This window comes from Dinoponera quadriceps, unplaced genomic scaffold, assembly GCF_001313825.1.
Source record: "Dinoponera quadriceps isolate SergipeBrazil2010 unplaced genomic scaffold, ASM131382v1 scaffold367, whole genome shotgun sequence".
Classification (NCBI taxonomy): Eukaryota; Metazoa; Arthropoda; class Insecta; order Hymenoptera; family Formicidae; genus Dinoponera; species Dinoponera quadriceps.
Genome location: NW_014554712.1, coordinates 2,050,023 through 2,067,718, shown reverse-complemented (window position 1 = coordinate 2,067,718; position 17,696 = coordinate 2,050,023). Strand labels below are relative to the sequence as shown.

At 41.7% G+C, this 17,696-nt stretch overlaps 1 protein-coding gene across 2 annotated transcripts; it reads left to right on the top strand.

Moving 5' to 3' along the window:
• Nucleotides 1-7,308: 7,308 nt before the first annotated feature.
• On the top strand, nucleotides 7,309-13,949 carry LOC106741108 (kynurenine/alpha-aminoadipate aminotransferase, mitochondrial-like). 2 transcript variants are annotated; one of them, XM_014612769.1, is made up of 8 exons: nucleotides 7,309-7,765; nucleotides 8,307-8,494; nucleotides 8,929-9,099; nucleotides 9,618-9,878; nucleotides 11,049-11,228; nucleotides 11,813-11,939; nucleotides 12,440-12,648; nucleotides 13,049-13,949. In XM_014612769.1, exons 1-8 carry the CDS (start codon nucleotides 7,699-7,701, stop codon nucleotides 13,124-13,126), a joined length of 1,281 nt encoding a protein of 426 aa, XP_014468255.1. In that variant the 5' UTR covers nucleotides 7,309-7,698; the 3' UTR covers nucleotides 13,127-13,949. The 2 variants fall into 2 exon arrangements, with proteins under 2 accessions (XP_014468255.1, XP_014468256.1); XM_014612770.1 differs by lacking the exon at nucleotides 7,309-7,765 and adding an exon at nucleotides 7,772-8,048 and having other exon boundaries at nucleotides 13,049-13,136.
• Nucleotides 13,950-17,696: the final 3,747 nt, after the last annotated feature.

The following is a 17,696-nucleotide window of genomic DNA, read 5'->3' as shown; positions in this document are numbered from 1 at the left end:
CATAATCCAAATTTGATCTTTATAACTAGAAATTCCGTTCCCTTCAACGTGCGTGTCGTTCGTTTATTGTCCGATAAATTCCAGCAAATTATTTTTTCTCCGCATAAGATAGATCGGAAATGTCTCATTTCTCTAACTCGTTTTAGAAGGGTTAAACGCGTTACAAAGAGAAAAATACCGCAAGTACATCCGATTCTCGAAGAAGCCACAGCTCGACCTTTCGCTCCCCGGTAATTCCATCCTCCGGAAATTTCCCCGCTTCGTATAAGACGTAAATCTGCCGATCGCGCGGCTACGTCCGCCGTAGCGGGAAAATAATGAAATTTCAGGATAATCGGTAGGCAATTCATAGTCGCTGAGTGGTTTCTATTAACGTTAACGACACAGTCGGAGGCGATCGAAGGCGTCACAAGGGACCGGCGAGAGGAATCGTAGAAAGACAATCTCCCGTGAGGAGATGGGCCTTTTTTCCTCCCGCCGCCTCCCTCCCGCCGACGGAGTCGTTGCTCCACCGCACCGAGAGGAGCGATGATCTATTTCCTATCGGACTCATTCTTTTTTCGCCCCCGACTCGCCTACGACGACGTCTACGATGCCTCGTCCGGCCCGTTAATTCGTCTCCGTCGTTCTCCTCCGTTTCACCTGTGGCGCCCGAGAGGGTTCAGGGCCTACGGTGGCGGGCGGAACTGACGGAGGGGATGATTTTAGGTCGGCTAATGTCGTTTCGCTTTTAATGAACTTCTCCGTTCGTTAAGTACGTTTCTCCATCTCCGACTTGCTGCCGGTCGAGCGGCACCTTCGCCGAAGCGAGGAGTGAGAGAGAGAGAGAGAGAGACATTTTCCACCTACGTTCGACTTTCGATCGGAACTTCGTGTGCCTTTGTATCATGCTAGCGTTCCAGCACACTCGTGGAATAATGCGAGTGTGTGCGCGACGTTCCGATGTGTGCGAAATCGCGGGTGTCATTGGTTCGACTCTATCGAGCGTTATTGATATATTTGATTGGTTTCACAATAATTTCCTCAGCGATCGTTATCATTACACGTCCTAGGAAGATGACCGAGCTTCTCGAGGTAATTAGAAAGCCACGAAAAGCGAAACTCGCAACAGACAGACTTCAAACTATCGTTCTTTCATATGATACTTCATGCTTCTGCGTGAAGATGTCACCAGTATGAAGACTCCACTTTCTTCCGAGATTAATTCAAAATATTCTATCGAATGTGCGAAACACCGAGATTGTTTTACTTATACAAGAATTACGACACACTCGACGTATAATCTAAATGTAATCAGCTAATTGGAATCCTGATTGAATACAATTTTAATTGGATGTAATCTCCCCGTGATTGCAACGGTGTATCGGACGACGCATCCAACGAACTTTCGCTATACGTCTCAATATTACTCTAGCCCGCAATATTATTCTCCGGGTATCGATTAACTATGCCATTAACTATGCCATAACTATATCTATGTCGTTACCTTGCCGTTATAAGTGCACCAGCTTGTCGCTCGTACAAAATGAGCCGCGGATAATGTTCAAGCACCCGCTACATTAACGTAACATCCCTCTTGCGCGCTAATTGTCGTTGTCCTCGAGCGACCGAGTTACTCCGTGCGAATAGACGAGTGAAACAATGCAAACGCAATACGAATGCACTCGAATAAGAAAGAGGAATATTTTCTAAATTTATTTTTCTCCGAATGAAATTCTACATGAAAAGCATAGTGACAAACTGAGTGCCCCTCAAATTCGAGTGAGTTTTCGCTCATGCAAGGTAAACTCTCCATTCCGAATCATCGAGTGAATATTTCCATCCGGAGTTGAAGAGTGAATTTGATGTATTCCACTGTCTCAAAGGAACAAGTTCGCTCCAAGCTATTGAAATATTCGTATGGATTAAGAATTCATTCAAAGTGTGAATTGAACATCCGTTCGTGTGATCCCGAGTGTTGGCAGTTCTTCCATTACGGCTTCGAGTGAACTATCGCTTGTTTCGAGAGAGATTTTATTTCAAGAAATTTAAAGAATTTGTACTGAATGCCGATGATTAAGGATAACGATGATTAACGATAAATAAATTCGCTTAAATTACGCCTAAGATCAATTAGTCGGTGAAACACAACGAGTTTCTCTCAAAGACCCCAAGCAAGTTTATTTTGCACGACAAAGAGAGAGAGAGAGAGAGAGAGAGAGGGATTGAATGAGGTTGTGAATTGACGTTATCGTTCAAATCTACGATTAAATAAAGTGTAGAAGCTGGTATCGGCATTCCGAGCAAAATCTGCCGATAATCAGCCCGATTCGCGCAATCACACGGAAGAGAGTTTTTTCCCTTCAATCGGGCCGCCCCGTTTTCTTGCTTCTTGGATTTATAAAAACAGTCGCTATTGAGTCATGCTCAATAGCAGCGCACGATGGACATGGAAAGCTGGACGGATCTGCGTCATACGTTTAATCAGCCCGTCGATGACCCGTGCCGACCGTAATATATCAATTGAACTTCGCGAAGTTTTCATAGTCGCGAGTTCATTTTAGCCAGGCGGCGAATTCTCGGGGATTGCACGTATTGTAATTTCGGCAAACACGAGATCATATAAACGCTGGCAGATCCGAGAAAGAATTTGACGCGGTCACGAAAAATCCTCGTGACTCGCCGGGTTCACGTAGCCGAAGAGTCGTAATTTTTATGTAATTAGCAGCGCGTATATCGCTGACGCGTGGTGCACGAGTGTATATGCACGGGATTGATGCACGATAAGTGTTTATCGTACCGCGTGCGCCGTGATTTATCGGTATCGAAAGGGGGCGCGGTGTAAACGGTCCGTGACAATATTAATACCAGTATCGGTTCGTGCGTGCACAGATCGCTCCATATTATAAATAAATAACGATGAACAACACGCCTTATTATCAGCGTTTGATAAGCTTCTGAATCTCGCGTTAATGCTGAGCCTTGAGGAAACTAGGAGATAACTCAGACGCTGTACGTCTGTCGCGCTCGCGCGCTTGATGTTTTCGCACGTCCGTATGAGAGGAGAGAAGAAAAATCGTAAACTTTATTATCGCGGCGGCGTCATCATCGACACTGACGTTGCACCGGTTTTCATAACAAAACTAGAAAAATCGGCTTCTCGTCGCTCGAGAAATGTTGCCCTATCATGAAATGAAATTATCATGAAGTGAAATTATCATGAAATATCGCTCGTCGTTTGGTCACAGGCGAGAGTCGCACTTTCACTGTGATAGCAAAGGGCTCGTGTGTCGTAGAAATGCAAAGAAAAGAAAAAATGCGTGTCGAACAAGCGCGTGTCGCGCCGGAATCTCACGCCCGCGGCGATCGTCCCTTTCGTCTTAGTTCATCACCTGAATTGAAATTTTATGTTCTACATTAAGTCTTCAAGTGGAAAAATGGAAATAATTTTCATTTGTAGCATCAAAAAAGCTCTGATCGAGCTTATTTGATGCTCCTTTGATATTACAAAAGGAATTTTTACCTCTTGGAAGAAAATGTTTAATTCTATATTATTTAATTCTATATTAATTCTATAATAAGGACTTCATAATCTGAACGCGTTTACAAAGATTAGCGCGTCAACAAGTCAACTTAGTAATAATTCTAAATAGAAATTTTGCTAGAAATTCGCATAATTATCGATTTCTTTTAACAAAAAATTGCTATCATCACGTTTAGAAGGTAAGCGATAAAAATTTTCATATCTCTTGACTTATCAGCAAATCATTATCATAAGCGCGTTCAAAATACGAGCTTAAGTCTTTACGTAGAGAAAACGAAAATAATTTTCTATTTGTAGCATCAAAGGAGCATAGAATGCATGATAAATATGTATTGCAGAACCAAGTAAACTTAACGTAGAATAAAAATTTCGACTCGGTTTGTTTCTGCTAAAATCCTAGATATAATTAGAGAAGCGCAATTCGAATTGAATTCGATATATTGAAAGATCGCTATTTTCTTTGCATAGTAATACTTGGAGCAAGCGAATGAGGAAGTGAGAGAAAGAAAGTGAGTAAGGAAGAAAGGTCAGGTTGCAAGAAGTTAACCTCAATAATATTAGATTGCAAATCGAAACATTAGGATCATTGCTTAAATCTAGCAAAATGATTTAGGTTAAAGTCGATACGCTGAATTCGAAAGTCAAATCCATTTATTATTGCTATCATGTAAGAAATTTCAACAAAATCACAATAATCATATTATACAATGACATGTAGAACGAAAAATGAAGCGAAACGTGATAGGAAATTTCTACTCTCGATTTTGGATTTAGCGATTTAGATTGATGTCAGTACCCTGAAAATATTAAAATGTTTGACGTTTGAAATGAACGTTAAATACATGACGATGGACAAAGAAAATTGTGCCTAGGCCATTTGATTCAGACAGTCAATTAAAATTCACTCTCCCTGTTACGCTTCTCTATTTATACACAGAATTCCAGTTTCTGTATATTTCTTGTTTCGAGTAACGGTTTCCCATGGCCGCGGCGCAAATTCCGACGCGTCGTTTATCCTCTCTATTAGGATCGACTCATGCATTCGATTTGTAAATTTTTTCACGACAGTCCACCCGCCCGCCAGTCTGCCAAATATTCGACTCCGTTTCGTCATCTGACTGGATACCGCTGGTTCGACGTATTATTGTTATATCGGACTTTTCAACTATTTTGCAATTTTGCCCGATGTCGGTTATTAACGACCGATTACGCGTGCAAACACGTATTGTCAGCGCCCGCGCGTCCGCATACGCACGATGCGAATAAGTTATATCACTCCCGCGATTGATAAACACGCTGCAAGAGAACAATCGCGAATTACGATATCGATGATTCTCCATCACATCGACCAGCTCGAATCTTGTTTCGTAACAGCACGTATTTGATGAATTCTCTCAATTAGAAAATGCAATCTAATTGCACGCGACTCTAATTGACACACTGAAAAGGGGATTTGGTAACAATTACCAAGATTTAGTTAAATAGTTTCGGCTCAGTTGTTTCGTTATACTATATGCTGTATATAATATATGGTGCTGCAATACAGTTGGAATCTGAAGATAATTAGTCCCTTTTGATTTTGTCGAATATCTCAGAAAATGGAAGGAAAATCAAAACGCTCTTATGCTAATATCATAGAAAATTTTAATAATATATCTAACCACATTGGTCAAGTTAAAAACCAATGATTCTTCGATTAATGTACATTTTAATAAAACAATCAAAACGTACCAAGTGCTTTCTATTCTGGAAGATTTTATCCAGGGATAGGGGACACTTGATTCGGAGGATCATGTCGCCCCTATGTTTTAATTTGCGTAATAAAAGATATTGAATAATCATAATCAATTTGGTAACGACGTTACATTTTTTTCATTAGTAATAGTAACGATAACGCGTTACATTTTTACGGATAACGGAATTTAATTATAACGACTCGTTACTTTTTAAGTAACGATAACGAGTTACTCTTTTTCAATGAGTAACGAGTAACGGTAACGAGTAACGGCAACGAGTAACTTTTCAAAAGTAACTTTCCCAACTCTGATTATTACCAAATCCCTTTTTAAGCGTAACGCTGTGAAAACGCTTTCGCGTGATATTTGACAGAGAGAGAGAGAGAGAGACAGAGAGAGAGAGAGAGAGAGAGAGACTGAAAGACATTTAATTCGACGTAATATCAAAAATTACGCGATCTCTGTTATTAATTAATTAAATATTTACTTCTCTCTACAAACGCGCGACGCATTACGTCGCGGCTTGTCATACGATCTTCTAATGACGCATAACGGAAGAACATGTAAACATGACTGCCGGTGTTACGAGCGAATTTTGCAACCGGGAAAGCGTAGCGGCGCGCGGTAGCGTGACGCCGGCCGCAATTGCGAGGAAAAACATTTCGTTTTCATCATCCTTTCTTTCGAGTCAGCTTTATGCGTCGCGGCGAAGCGCGCGCTGAAGTTAAATCCCGGCCGACTACATTGCGTCAGAATGCGAGGCTCGAGAAATTTTTAACTGTTATATAAATAACCCTATCACACGAGATGAGAAACGTGTTGGAGAAAGAGGAAAAGGTGAGAGGATCGATGATTTCTTCGCGTTAAATAGCCGGTACTGTCCCTCTAATCGTGACGATTGCCGGTGAACTCTCGAATATATCCTATGCGCGCTGGCCTCCGCACTTCATTATTCCCGATACATATTTATAAGGCGCGAGGAAAAATTTCATCTCTCACCGGTAAACACAGTTGAAGGCCAACGCAGAAAGTCCGTTGGCCTCTTTCGCAACCTTCAATATCGTTTTCGGTATTGAATGATCGTTCGTCGCGCGATATGTGATGTATTTCTTTCCATGGCGTGTATAACAGATGCGATATCGTGCGCGCTCGTATGCGATACTCCTGAAAGACACTTTCATCATTCATTCACCCATGTAATCGTACATTCGATTACATCATGAGAGCAGTACATCTTGGGAAAAAATAGCTCGGAAAACCTGTTTAAGAATATCTTATCGCTTTCATTGAAACGCGTAACGTAAGAATTACGTGTTATCTCTCATACATGGTATCTCATTTATTTTTTAAACAGTTTTCTTTTTTAAATATTGTAGATAAATTACCCGTTAAATATCTTGGAAGATTTGTTATTTTTTCAGCAACCTTTATTTAGCGTCTTCGAAATTATGGTTGATAGTTTAGGTGGTATATCTATTAATATAATTTAGAAAATTACGAAAAATCGATAAAATAGGAAAACAGTTATCGGTGATTACCGAAAATTTTTTTTAATTGGCTTACCACACAAACGAAAAAGCAAATAAAGCAAGTAGAAAATTAGTATCTCATCGTTATCATATTTTTCCGAAGTAATACGAAGTTTTGCGAGCGAAGTAATTCTTCAGTTTGCTACTGTCTGTCGTGAGCCGGAGTTTCTGAGAGAAAACTTCCCATTTCTCAAATTTATGAACCCGACGTTTCTCGAGATTCTTTCAGTTTCCATTACCTCTCTTCTATCTGTAACGAAGTTGCATTCAGCACGCGACGATGCAACGTTTTCTTATCGCAACGTGACGATCGCCTAACGACAACGACAATCCGCAAGGGTCAATGTCTATAATCTTTACTAAAGAGATAGCACGGCTGAAGCAGACGCATCGTGGAAAATGTGAATGGGGGAACCTCTTCCTACGCGGACGTGATCTTTTTTCAAATATGTTAATGTTATCTGACGCAACCAATGTTATCACGAAATATAAAGGCAGGCTCAACCGGGCACGTCGTCAGTGTTGAAAAGAGTAGTGGAGGCGTACGAACACATGAGGAAGAGTGCGTTTTTAACCAGTTCATTCGTGTCAAGACAGAGACAGAAAGAGAGAGATAGAGAAAAAGGAAGTAGGGAGAGAGAGACATACAACGATAATATTGATACATATGTAAAGTGCGAGCGCTTCGGGTATTCAACTGTTATATTCTGTAAAGTTGTCCAGCTGTTGTTTTCTATCGGATTTAAGTTTGGCTTGATTAATTACGGCCGGTTGTGTCAAGTGCCGAGGAAAATAATTCCTAAGCAGCGACTATATGTAAGAACACCTGTGCGTGGTAATCAATCGATCGATTCGAAAAGTGCAACCACGATTGTCAAATAGCTACACGGCGATCGAGAAAAATCTAAGAATGGATTATTCACACTTCATGACGGAGGTGTCCAAACGCAGGCGACCTGCCACGACGCGGGAGCTGAGTAAGAATGCAACATTTATTTTCACTGTAACTTAACGCTTCTTACGCATTGTTAATCCGACATTTCGCGGTATTAATGAGAAACACGTTGGCGAGTGATCCTAGCGGTTTATTTTTAATCAGCGAGAATTTGTTAACATTTATATCCCGATGTATCGGTTGTATGTATTGCGATAATTACGCGTATGGTGACCCGGCAGAATTTCGAGATTTTCAGAGTTTTCGTTAAAATGGAATCGAAAAATTAGTCGTAACAAAACGGCAAAACTGAACATTCGGACATGGTGAGTATATTTAAACTCAGCGTTAAACTTGAATGTGTGTTTTTGCTTTTTACCTCGAAATTTGGAGTTACGAGTGCGCAATTAAATTTAAGAGATGACTTCTTTTATCGTGAAATTATTACACTGACAAATTTAATGAAAGGTGCACGTGCAATTACTTAAGTATGTAGATACACAATGACTGCCTTGCATCGGCAGTCATCGATCGAATCACTATCGACGACGCGCGATGAGGCTCCTCTTTTGTTTCTGTTCCAGCGAAAATAGCATATTCCGCGCCGAAAAGCACCGTCTCCTTGGCGGAGGGTATGCCCAACGAGAAAACGTTTCCGTTCACGGAAATCTCGGTTAAGCTCTACGATGGCACGTCCTTCATTCTCGACGAGAAAGAATTAGCTGCCGCTCTGCAGTACATACCTACGCAAGGTTATCCTCCCCTCGTGCAGGTAGGGAAAATGATTTCATCGCATTATCAACTTCGAAGTATCGAACACGATATCCCGTGTCAACGTCTTGTAAAATAACGCGAACGTGAACGCGCTCGACTTTATGTTTTCGATGTCGTTCGAAGTGTGAAAATTTTGAAACGCGGAAACAGCGTAATTGCGGAATAAACGCGAGACAAGGGAGAGAAACGCGTCAATTAAAAATCGAGGGAATTCCGGAAGCGTGGTTCGATTACGATATCGTTTCAATGATATCACGCACGTGTTTGCGGGAAGAGATAAATATATAAATACGCGGACAGATGAATGTGTGTGTGCACCGATATAATAATCGTGCACACCACGTCGGGCGCATCCGGATTCTTTCCTCTTTCGAGATAAAGGACTCTCGTCTACAATGTGTCTAACAACGTCGGACGTCAAATTGATTTCAGGCCCTCCGGGAATACCAGAGAAGGGCACACGCGCCGCCCTTATGGGAGAGCCGTGACATAGTCGTCGTTTCGGGGGCTCAGGACGGCCTGAGCAAGATTCTGGAGGCTGTAATCGGCACTGGTGATCCGATTTTGGTCCCCAATCCTTTGTATCCTGGCGTCGAAGTTGTGGTTAGTAGATATAGAGAGAGAGAGAGAGAAAGAGAGAGAATGTGCGTGTGTAAGAGAAGACAGAGAGAAACTTAACTCAAAATAATTAATATCATGTGTTGGAAGAAAATGTGCTGATATCAATTTATTAACATTAGCAACTTACGAACAAGTAACGTAAAACGAATGAGTTTTTTCGACCTAAATTTAGAGCGAATTTTCTGAGACATGTGAGAAATGTTAAAATTGGTATTTTATTTTTTACCGTGTATAAAGAATCCGTGATCGAATGAAATATTCGGTGCACTTGATACATAAAACCAACGCGCGACAATCAATTATTGTGAGTTTACGATCCTTTTTTTACACTACCATTTTGTGCAACTTCGCCATTATTTTCGATGTTTTCTCTAACGAATCACTTAAATTCATTCTTTCCACGTGGATCGACGATATTGGTAAAACGTGTGAAAACGTACAAATCGATACATTGTTTTAACATCGCTGTGATAATACGCCTGTCATTGATTCTAATCAAGGTGGCGCCCCATCAAGCAGAACTCATAGCTATCTCTCAAGACGACGACGGTCCTGTTCCGAAAGCGCTCAGGGAGACCCTAAGGGACCGGCAGCTGTCCGGCGAGAAAATGCCGAAGATAATGTATATAAATCCCACGGGCACGAACCCGACTGGCATCATTATACCTCTGGAGAGACGAAAGGAGATCTACAGTATAGCCTGCGAGTACAACTTCTTGATTGTCGATGACGACCCTTATCATTTCATGCATTTCGATAAGGTGAGAGAGAGAGAGAGAGAGAGAGAGAGCGGGAACAACCTTTTTATTCGCGTATACGCGCTCGTGCGATATGAAAGATCGATTGTTGCCATCTCGGCCAAATTGATGTTGAATATTTAATCATAATAGAAATTATGATGCAATTAAACCGATAAGGTATACAGGTCGTACGAACGTTATAAAAGTCTGTTATAAAAATGCGAAATGATCGCGAAACCGATAAGAAGGAATAGAGTCGCAAAATGTAGAAATGAATGGATAAAATGCCGTCGACATATCTCTCAAGGAAAAGATGATTACGGTTACAAGTTGAAATTCGAGCGATACGTGAAAGATATTTAACACGTTAACTGCCACGCGCATTTCGGAGGAAATCTCCGTCAGTCCAAATCCATTAAAATTTTTTGATAAGAAATATTTAAGTATATTATTTATACGATCCTGAAATTACTTATTAAACTATGTAATTTTTTAAATTTTATATCGTACTTTATACTGTCAGTCACCGGTGACTAACGCAGTCCGAACGGAAAGTTCAGTGTCAGTCACTGGTGACTGACGTGACAGTTAACATGTTAAAAAATTCGCCACGAAAGATAAGCAACATGTGTCACAATTGTTGCCGAGCCGCTACTTCGCGCGTGCGTCCTCATTTGTCTTCACTCCAAGTTTCCACTCACATTATGCGTTACTAACGATTGAATGTATTGCATATGTGGTGTCAGTCACAGAAAGATTTTAAACACTTTTTTATAAGTTTTGGAATTTATCCCGTGGAGATCAGATTAAGAGAATTTTTATAGAAAAATTTCCTTTAATAATTCTCAAGAGATGCATTTTCCTATGAGATATGCGTTGCGAAAATCATCGAGAAAAAGTGTTTCAACCTTCTCGTGACTAAACACACACACACATACAGTCCCTATCTATGTGTTAGGCGCACCTTGAATTTTTACATTTCATTGATTTCTGAGCTTTATAATACGGCTCATCTATCGATCGAATTATGTTAAGGAATCATTCTATAAAATCCTAATAATGTAACCGCCGCGCCGTCCGTGACCTCCGTTATCGCGACAACGCGTATGAAAGCGTGACAAACGATTTTCGCGGTGAAACGGCGGCGAAAGCGTGTAAATTCTAAAGCAAATCGTATTCTTGATCGCGTAGGAGGAGCCTCGGTCCTTTCTGTCGCTCGACACGGAAGGTCGGGTGATCAGGTTGGACTCGTTCTCGAAGGTGATCAGCAGCGGCATTCGAGTGGGCTTCGTGACCGCCGCAGCTCCGCTGATAGCCAGCGTGGAGCTTCACCTGCAGAGCAGTCACCTCCACGCGCCTACCTTATCGCAGGTTGGTAGGTCAAACTTTACCTTTCGCGATGAAACATACCCCCGCCCCGAAGTTTCCTGCCGCCGATACAACATTGCGTCGCGTCCGTACCGATTTGAAATTTTGAGTACTATTTTAAAAATTAATTATTCTGAATCGTCGATAATTATTAGAAAGTTTCTCTTCAAATCGACGATACACCTCAGAAACGCTTTCGATTGATCTCTCGACGTGAATTGAGAAGAGATTCTCGAACAGCAATAATAATTTGTCTTAAGCAACGTCGAACGTAACGAAACGGAACGACGTTGCACCGACGATTACGTTCGTTCTCGCAAATGCAGAAAGAGACGGCGAGATTATGGCAACAAAAAAGGGGCAACAACTGTAAATATTATTCTATTGTATGATGAAATTCTCTCGCCCGTAACGTTGCATGCATTCACGCACGCCTGCCTCGTACTTTCATCGCAGTTTGTAAAACAAAACAACAGTGGCGCGTGTCGGCTCTTATCGCGACTATAAGCATATTGAACGCGCCGTATCACGCGGCGCGAAGCAAAGAGAGAAAGAATAAATGCAATGCATTCCATGCTCGGCTTTAGGTGATATTTTATAAGCTGCTGAAGATGTGGGGTTACGATGGTATGCTGGCGCATTACATGAGACTGAGATGCTTCTACAAGGAGCGAAGGGACGTTATCGCGGCGTTGGCGCACAAACATTTGAACGGTGGGTGTCGACAACGGTGACAGACCCGACGGTCATCCCCGATGGATTTTTGTATTTCCGAGCCACTTATTTTAAGTCGTATCTTCATTCTATTTTCAAATAATATTCTATTCCAAAAACAATTTATATGTTTTGTTTCTCGAAAAGCAAAACATGTATAATTTAGTTGCTCACGAATTAATTTGAAAAATGAACGTGGGAAATAGACAAAAATAAGAAGATAAACTTATATTTCCACATTGAGAAAACATGCAAGACTGTTTTGGATGTTGATCATCTTGAATTGTTCACGATAATTGTTTAAAAACATAATATGTATCATATTCCGAGAAGCACAAATTGATTGGCCAACATTTGACAATGGTTAGTCAACCAATATCTGCTGCTCGGGATGGCTTTCAAAAACTTGATATCGTGGCGAAGAATCTCTCGTTTTGCTGGCGCAAGTAAGTGGAAGAACGTAAGTCAGGAATTAGAAAAAGTCGCGAATTAATTCACAGGTCTGGTGGACTTTAACGTGCCGAAAGGCGGTTTCTTCTTGTGGATAAAAGTACGTGGAATTGAAAACACGTGGAAGATGATGATGCAGCGTGGCGTCACCGAGGGTGTCATTATGGCACCGGGGGCCGCGTTCATGATGGATACCACGAAACCCTGCAACGCCATCAGGGCGAGTTTCGCTAAGGCTTCTTACGAGGAGATGGATCTGGTAGGCAATCAATTTTTTAAATGTCCTATCACCGCATTGTTTCCACGATTAAACAAACCGCAATTATCGTAAGAAGGCTTGAAGATACGCGTATGTGTTTGCAAGAAAGATAATTTTATTTGATCGATATTTATCAGTAATCATTTGTGAGAAACATTTAAAGTTTAAATATTTCAAAACGACACACAATTTAAATTTTAGCGATTTATAATATTATTTTTTGCTTTCTTTTCCGCCAGTAAACTGTCCCTTTTATTTCTTTTGGTTCACCATAATCGATACGCGGCAACTGTTTCATCGTCGGTGACTAAAGTTTCATCGAATGTTGCAGGATCACCGCCGCTGAACCAGTAAACTAAATAATGACAGATAATATCGTGCGTGGATAATTGTGTTTCAGGCGATGGAGCGATTGGCGCAATTGATCAGAGCAGAGTTAGACAAGAATTACACGATCGAGAATGTAGACGCGCGATAACGCGAGTAATGCCGTCAACAATTGCACGATGCAGTCGATATCGAGACAACCACCGAGTTTCAGTCGGTATTAAATAAGGGGTGGAGGGTTGAAAAGCTATTACTGTACGAGTAAATTGCGTGGAACGATAAAACTAAGGACGTACCATATATTGATAGGATTAGATTAGTTAAGATCAAACAGACAACATGATGCATTTTCGGCTAAGCGACAAGCGGTATTGGAGACAAGAATCGACGTCCGGATAATCATTTGCGAGAACATCCAGCATAATCAATAATGTCTAATATATTTCTCACAATTACTTAGTGTCTAATAAATTATTAGTAATAATATGTATATTAGGCGTCTACGGATAGGATCGCTATTCGATAGAGAAACGAGGCGGCAATCGATTTGATCTTTCGTTATATATTTATTATCTCTAAGACTGAGGATAATTAGCTTAAGCATTTGCGTTATTTTCTACGCAACACTCGCATACTATTTGTCACGCGTGTGTTTGTTACGAATCGCCTAACCTATTTGCATTTGTTACGAATCGCGAAACCTGTCCTATTTGGATTCTCTCTCTCTCTCTTTCTCTCTCCCGTATAATTAAACGGACTTTCATTTCTCAGTAACAGGTACGATGGAAATCTACTCGAACCGTTATTTAAATGTGTTGCCGAAAAATAAGAGGTTTGTTTGACTTGCTGTCAAGTCGAACTATTTGAGAATGAAAGTCCTGATTCCCGTCATTAAGTCGCCTCCTTAAAGATAAAAAGGTTACCTGGTTTCTGCTGTTGGCCGTACAAGTGAAAATAAACGTCCTTGTAGTTTACCAGCCTCTCTCTCTCTCTCTCTCTCTAAGTTGTATTACCCGAGAGTGGAAATATTGTCTGGTCCCCGTTGTCACCACTTGTCGCAACTTAACTGAGAATAGAAGTCGTTCTGATCTGCTGCTTAAGTAGCACTATTTAAAAATAAAATGTTCACTGTTCACCATTACACGAATCAACTTGGAAAAGAAACGGTTCGTCAGTAGAAATGGTGACGGCTCCTAGCGGAGAAACTGGAACTATAGTTTAAGGTAAAAACGCTTATCCGCTGAACAGGGCTTGTGTCGTAGAATTGAAAATTACATCTGTATGGATAATTTATGTATTGTCTACGTAATGTTTATACAGATTTTTTTTCATGTAAATAATATAAATTATGTCAAATATTATAAATTACGTAGCGCAGCGCAAAGAGAAAGGATAATTTATTAGTTTAAATTAGTTTAAACCATAAAATAACTCACGTATCATATTTTGATGTTCATTATGAAGATATTTAATATTAAAAATTACAAAGTTGGTACATAAAATTAACACTGAAATTTTATCATTTGAATTCACCCGTAGGTTATTGAACACTTATTTTCCTTAGTTATCGGTGTGAAATCAAGTTCGCTAAATTTATTATTGATTTCTCGCGGCATCGTAAATGCAAAAAGAAGAGCCATTTTATAACAGCTTTACAGCTTATTTATTGTCTATATAGATGACACACAGTATACGTTGTTTATTAGACTATTATATTTTACGCGTGGATCCATAAACAATCTGCAAACGGCGCGCATAACGTCACCTATCGAGCGAGGAGACTTGTTGTACCGACACGTTTGAGCGTCGGTCGAATGAGGTTTATGTCTTGGCTAGACTATGTTTGAGTCTTGACTACGTTACCTTTTTAGTTCTAAAAAATCCGCTACGAGCCGCCACCATATCTACTGGTAAGCCGGGTTCGCGGTACGTCAAGTCAACGGCAAGTCAGGACAGATCGTTTTCGTCTTCCTATAAATTTGTTAATGATTAGCGGATTCCATAGTATTTTTTTTTAATGCTACGACTCAACAGCAAATCCGTGGACTCTTCATCTTCAAGACTCAATGATGGATCCAGACTCAATGATGGATCCACCTTAAATGACGGTGAACAATTAGGTTATTTTCAACCGATACGCCGCGATGAAGGATTCGGGTAAATTTATATCTCTGGAGCTGGATTCCCTGCTATGTGGTCCTTTGTAAAGCTGTTCAGCAAGGAAAGAAACGTGGAAGCGAAATGAGGCAGAGCGAGGGCGAAAATGAGAGAAAGTGATTTTCCGTGGGTGAGTAAGAATAAACGCAAGTAGGATTAGGCTGTAGAAGTAGAAGCGAGAGTGCGAGAGAGAGAGAGAGAGAGAGAGAGAGATACTAGACTCTCACTTAACGCTAAACATCTTAACTACCAATTAATTTGCCGAAATTAATTTAATCTGCTGCAATATAAGCAGACGAGATCCGTTCTGCGGTCCGCCCGTTTTAACGCTCCGGCTCCTCCTTTCATTTCGTCTCGGATGCACGTTAGAAATCTTTCGAACGCGAAACACCTGCGCGTCCTTCGGGTCCCGGCGGCCTTCTAACTCGAACAATATCTTGCCGCTTATTTAGTTAATTAGGAAAGCAACAGCGCGCAACTTCCGCCGTGTAAGCGTCCCACGTACGGCACGTATATTTCTCGGAAGCGTATAAACCCGAACTTTAATTGAACTAATGAGTGCATGGAATATACGAAGGGATAAAAAGTGATTGTTACGATAAATCAAAGAAAAGCCAAAAAAAAGGCGAGGGCATCCGTTACTTTTCAATTTTCAAAACGAGTGAACAGGATTATAAAACGACGAAATAGAACATAATCTTGAAAATTGAGGATTTTTGCTTTTAACTGAGATTTATTTATCGGGATCGATTTTGTGTGCGCGCGTTCATGAAAAGTCTGGTAATTATACAACTCGATAATTCTACATTTTTAGTAACAAAGTCGTGCATAAAACAATATATTGCGATATATAGCCGAGTGCAAATCCTTTTCTCTTTCTCACGACAGATTCAGGGAAACTAGCTCGTATCAAAATACAAGTCGGTTTCCTCGCACGGCGGTAGACCGTATAAGGATAAACACGCAACCCCTCGAAGATATAGTGTATATTAAAAGACGTTTTGCGCCGCTACTGTGGGGTCTGTACGGATATAGCCGATCATACGAATAGCCCCATTTTCGAGAGTGGGATTTGAGGAAAAAAACCAGTCTTTTCTGCACTTTCGTTTTCCGTACGCGAATCACGGCCTGTGGAATGCCGTAATCTCCGTTGATTAACACAGCTCGAAGCCCACTTGTCCCCTTCGAGAATTTCGCGGAAATGAAATTCTGCAGAAGCGAAGCGTCACTTCATTGTGGACACGATTATTACATACGGCAAAATTTTATTTCTTAGCAATATATGATTAATAATATGAAAATATATAAACTATAATGTAATACGTGGCGATTAAAAATTTCCTCCTATTTTCCTTCCTTCTCCTTTATAGCTCAATCGTGCTTTAGCTCAGGACAATCTGATTCAAATCCGCTTTAAAACAGTAACACACAGCAGCTCGCTCCCGTCGAGACTTCCGATAAACTTGCGTAATATCCGTTCGTGTTAATAATAAAACGGATGTGTGTGTGAAAACTGCTAATCAGAACGCTAACAAAATGACTCCCTAATTTTTCATAATTTAATCACATCCCGAGGTTAAAAGTATCCTCGATTGTGGGTGATGAACGCCGTGGTATTCGCACGTCGCTCGCGATATTATAAGTCGACATCGCCGTTAACAGCTCGATCGAGATGTTATACCGCCTGTGAAAAGATTCGATATTCTAATCGTCCGCACGCTCTGAAGGTAGCCGCGCCGCTTTCTCGCCCTTACGTGTGCACGAAGACCTCGTCGCTCGAAAGTAGTCGCAAAGAAGGCAGGTGGAACTCGCCCTCCTCGGAAGCGAGGAAAGACCTCGGCGGACCGAGACATAGAGAGAGAGAAAGAGAGAGAGAGACGGAGGGGAGGAAGGAGTGAGAGAGAGAGAGAGAGAAGAAGGAAGAGATAGTGAGAATACTCCGAATCCAGCAGCGCGCGCCCTTAGTCGCAGCGAGTGCTCGTGGGAGCCGCTATCGTTTCCGTCTCTCCGAGGCTCGCCGGCGGCGCGGCGCTCACTCGCACCGGGGGCCGCGAGGGGGTTATTCCCCGGGGGTGGGTGAGATCGGTGAGGTGACTCGTGGAGGCGGGAAGAGAAGGCGCACCAGACTCCAGGGACGGAGGGAGGGATCTCGTGGGGAGGAGGAGGAGGAGGACGAGGTGTAGGGGGCGAAGAGGCGAGGGGGACGGGAGAGAAACGGAGGGACGGTGAAAGAACCGGGAGAAACGGACGGGGTGGAGGGTGTGAGAGCAAGACGGGAGCGAGGAGGGGTCGGCAAGGGTGCGCGAGGGGTAGTGCAGTTTCGTGTTGGCATTACTCTTGATTTCCGTGGTGNCCCCATACCACCCCCCCGTCCCTTCGCTTCCTCCGTATCTTGTGTTTTGCCATTTCAGCGCGAAGGCCACCCACCCCTCGTACTACAGGGAAAGAGCACCCGCACCCAGACACTATCTGGGAGAGATAGATCCTTCCGCGCGCGCTCTATATACCAACGAACATATCGCGCGCGTCGGATGATATTCTTCCTTTCTCTTTCTCGCCTTCGG

Bases quoted from the DNA above. Each gene is read 5' to 3' on its own strand.
- LOC106741108 (XM_014612769.1), top strand. From the start codon at position 7,699: ATGGATTATTCACACTTCATGACGGAGGTGTCCAAACGCAGGCGACCT. The intron at 9,879-11,048 runs GTGAGAGAGAGA...TTGATCGCGTAG, and splicing joins ATTTCATGCATTTCGATAAG to GAGGAGCCTCGGTCCTTTCT. The intron at 12,649-13,048 runs GTAGGCAATCAA...ATTGTGTTTCAG, and splicing joins CTTACGAGGAGATGGATCTG to GCGATGGAGCGATTGGCGCA.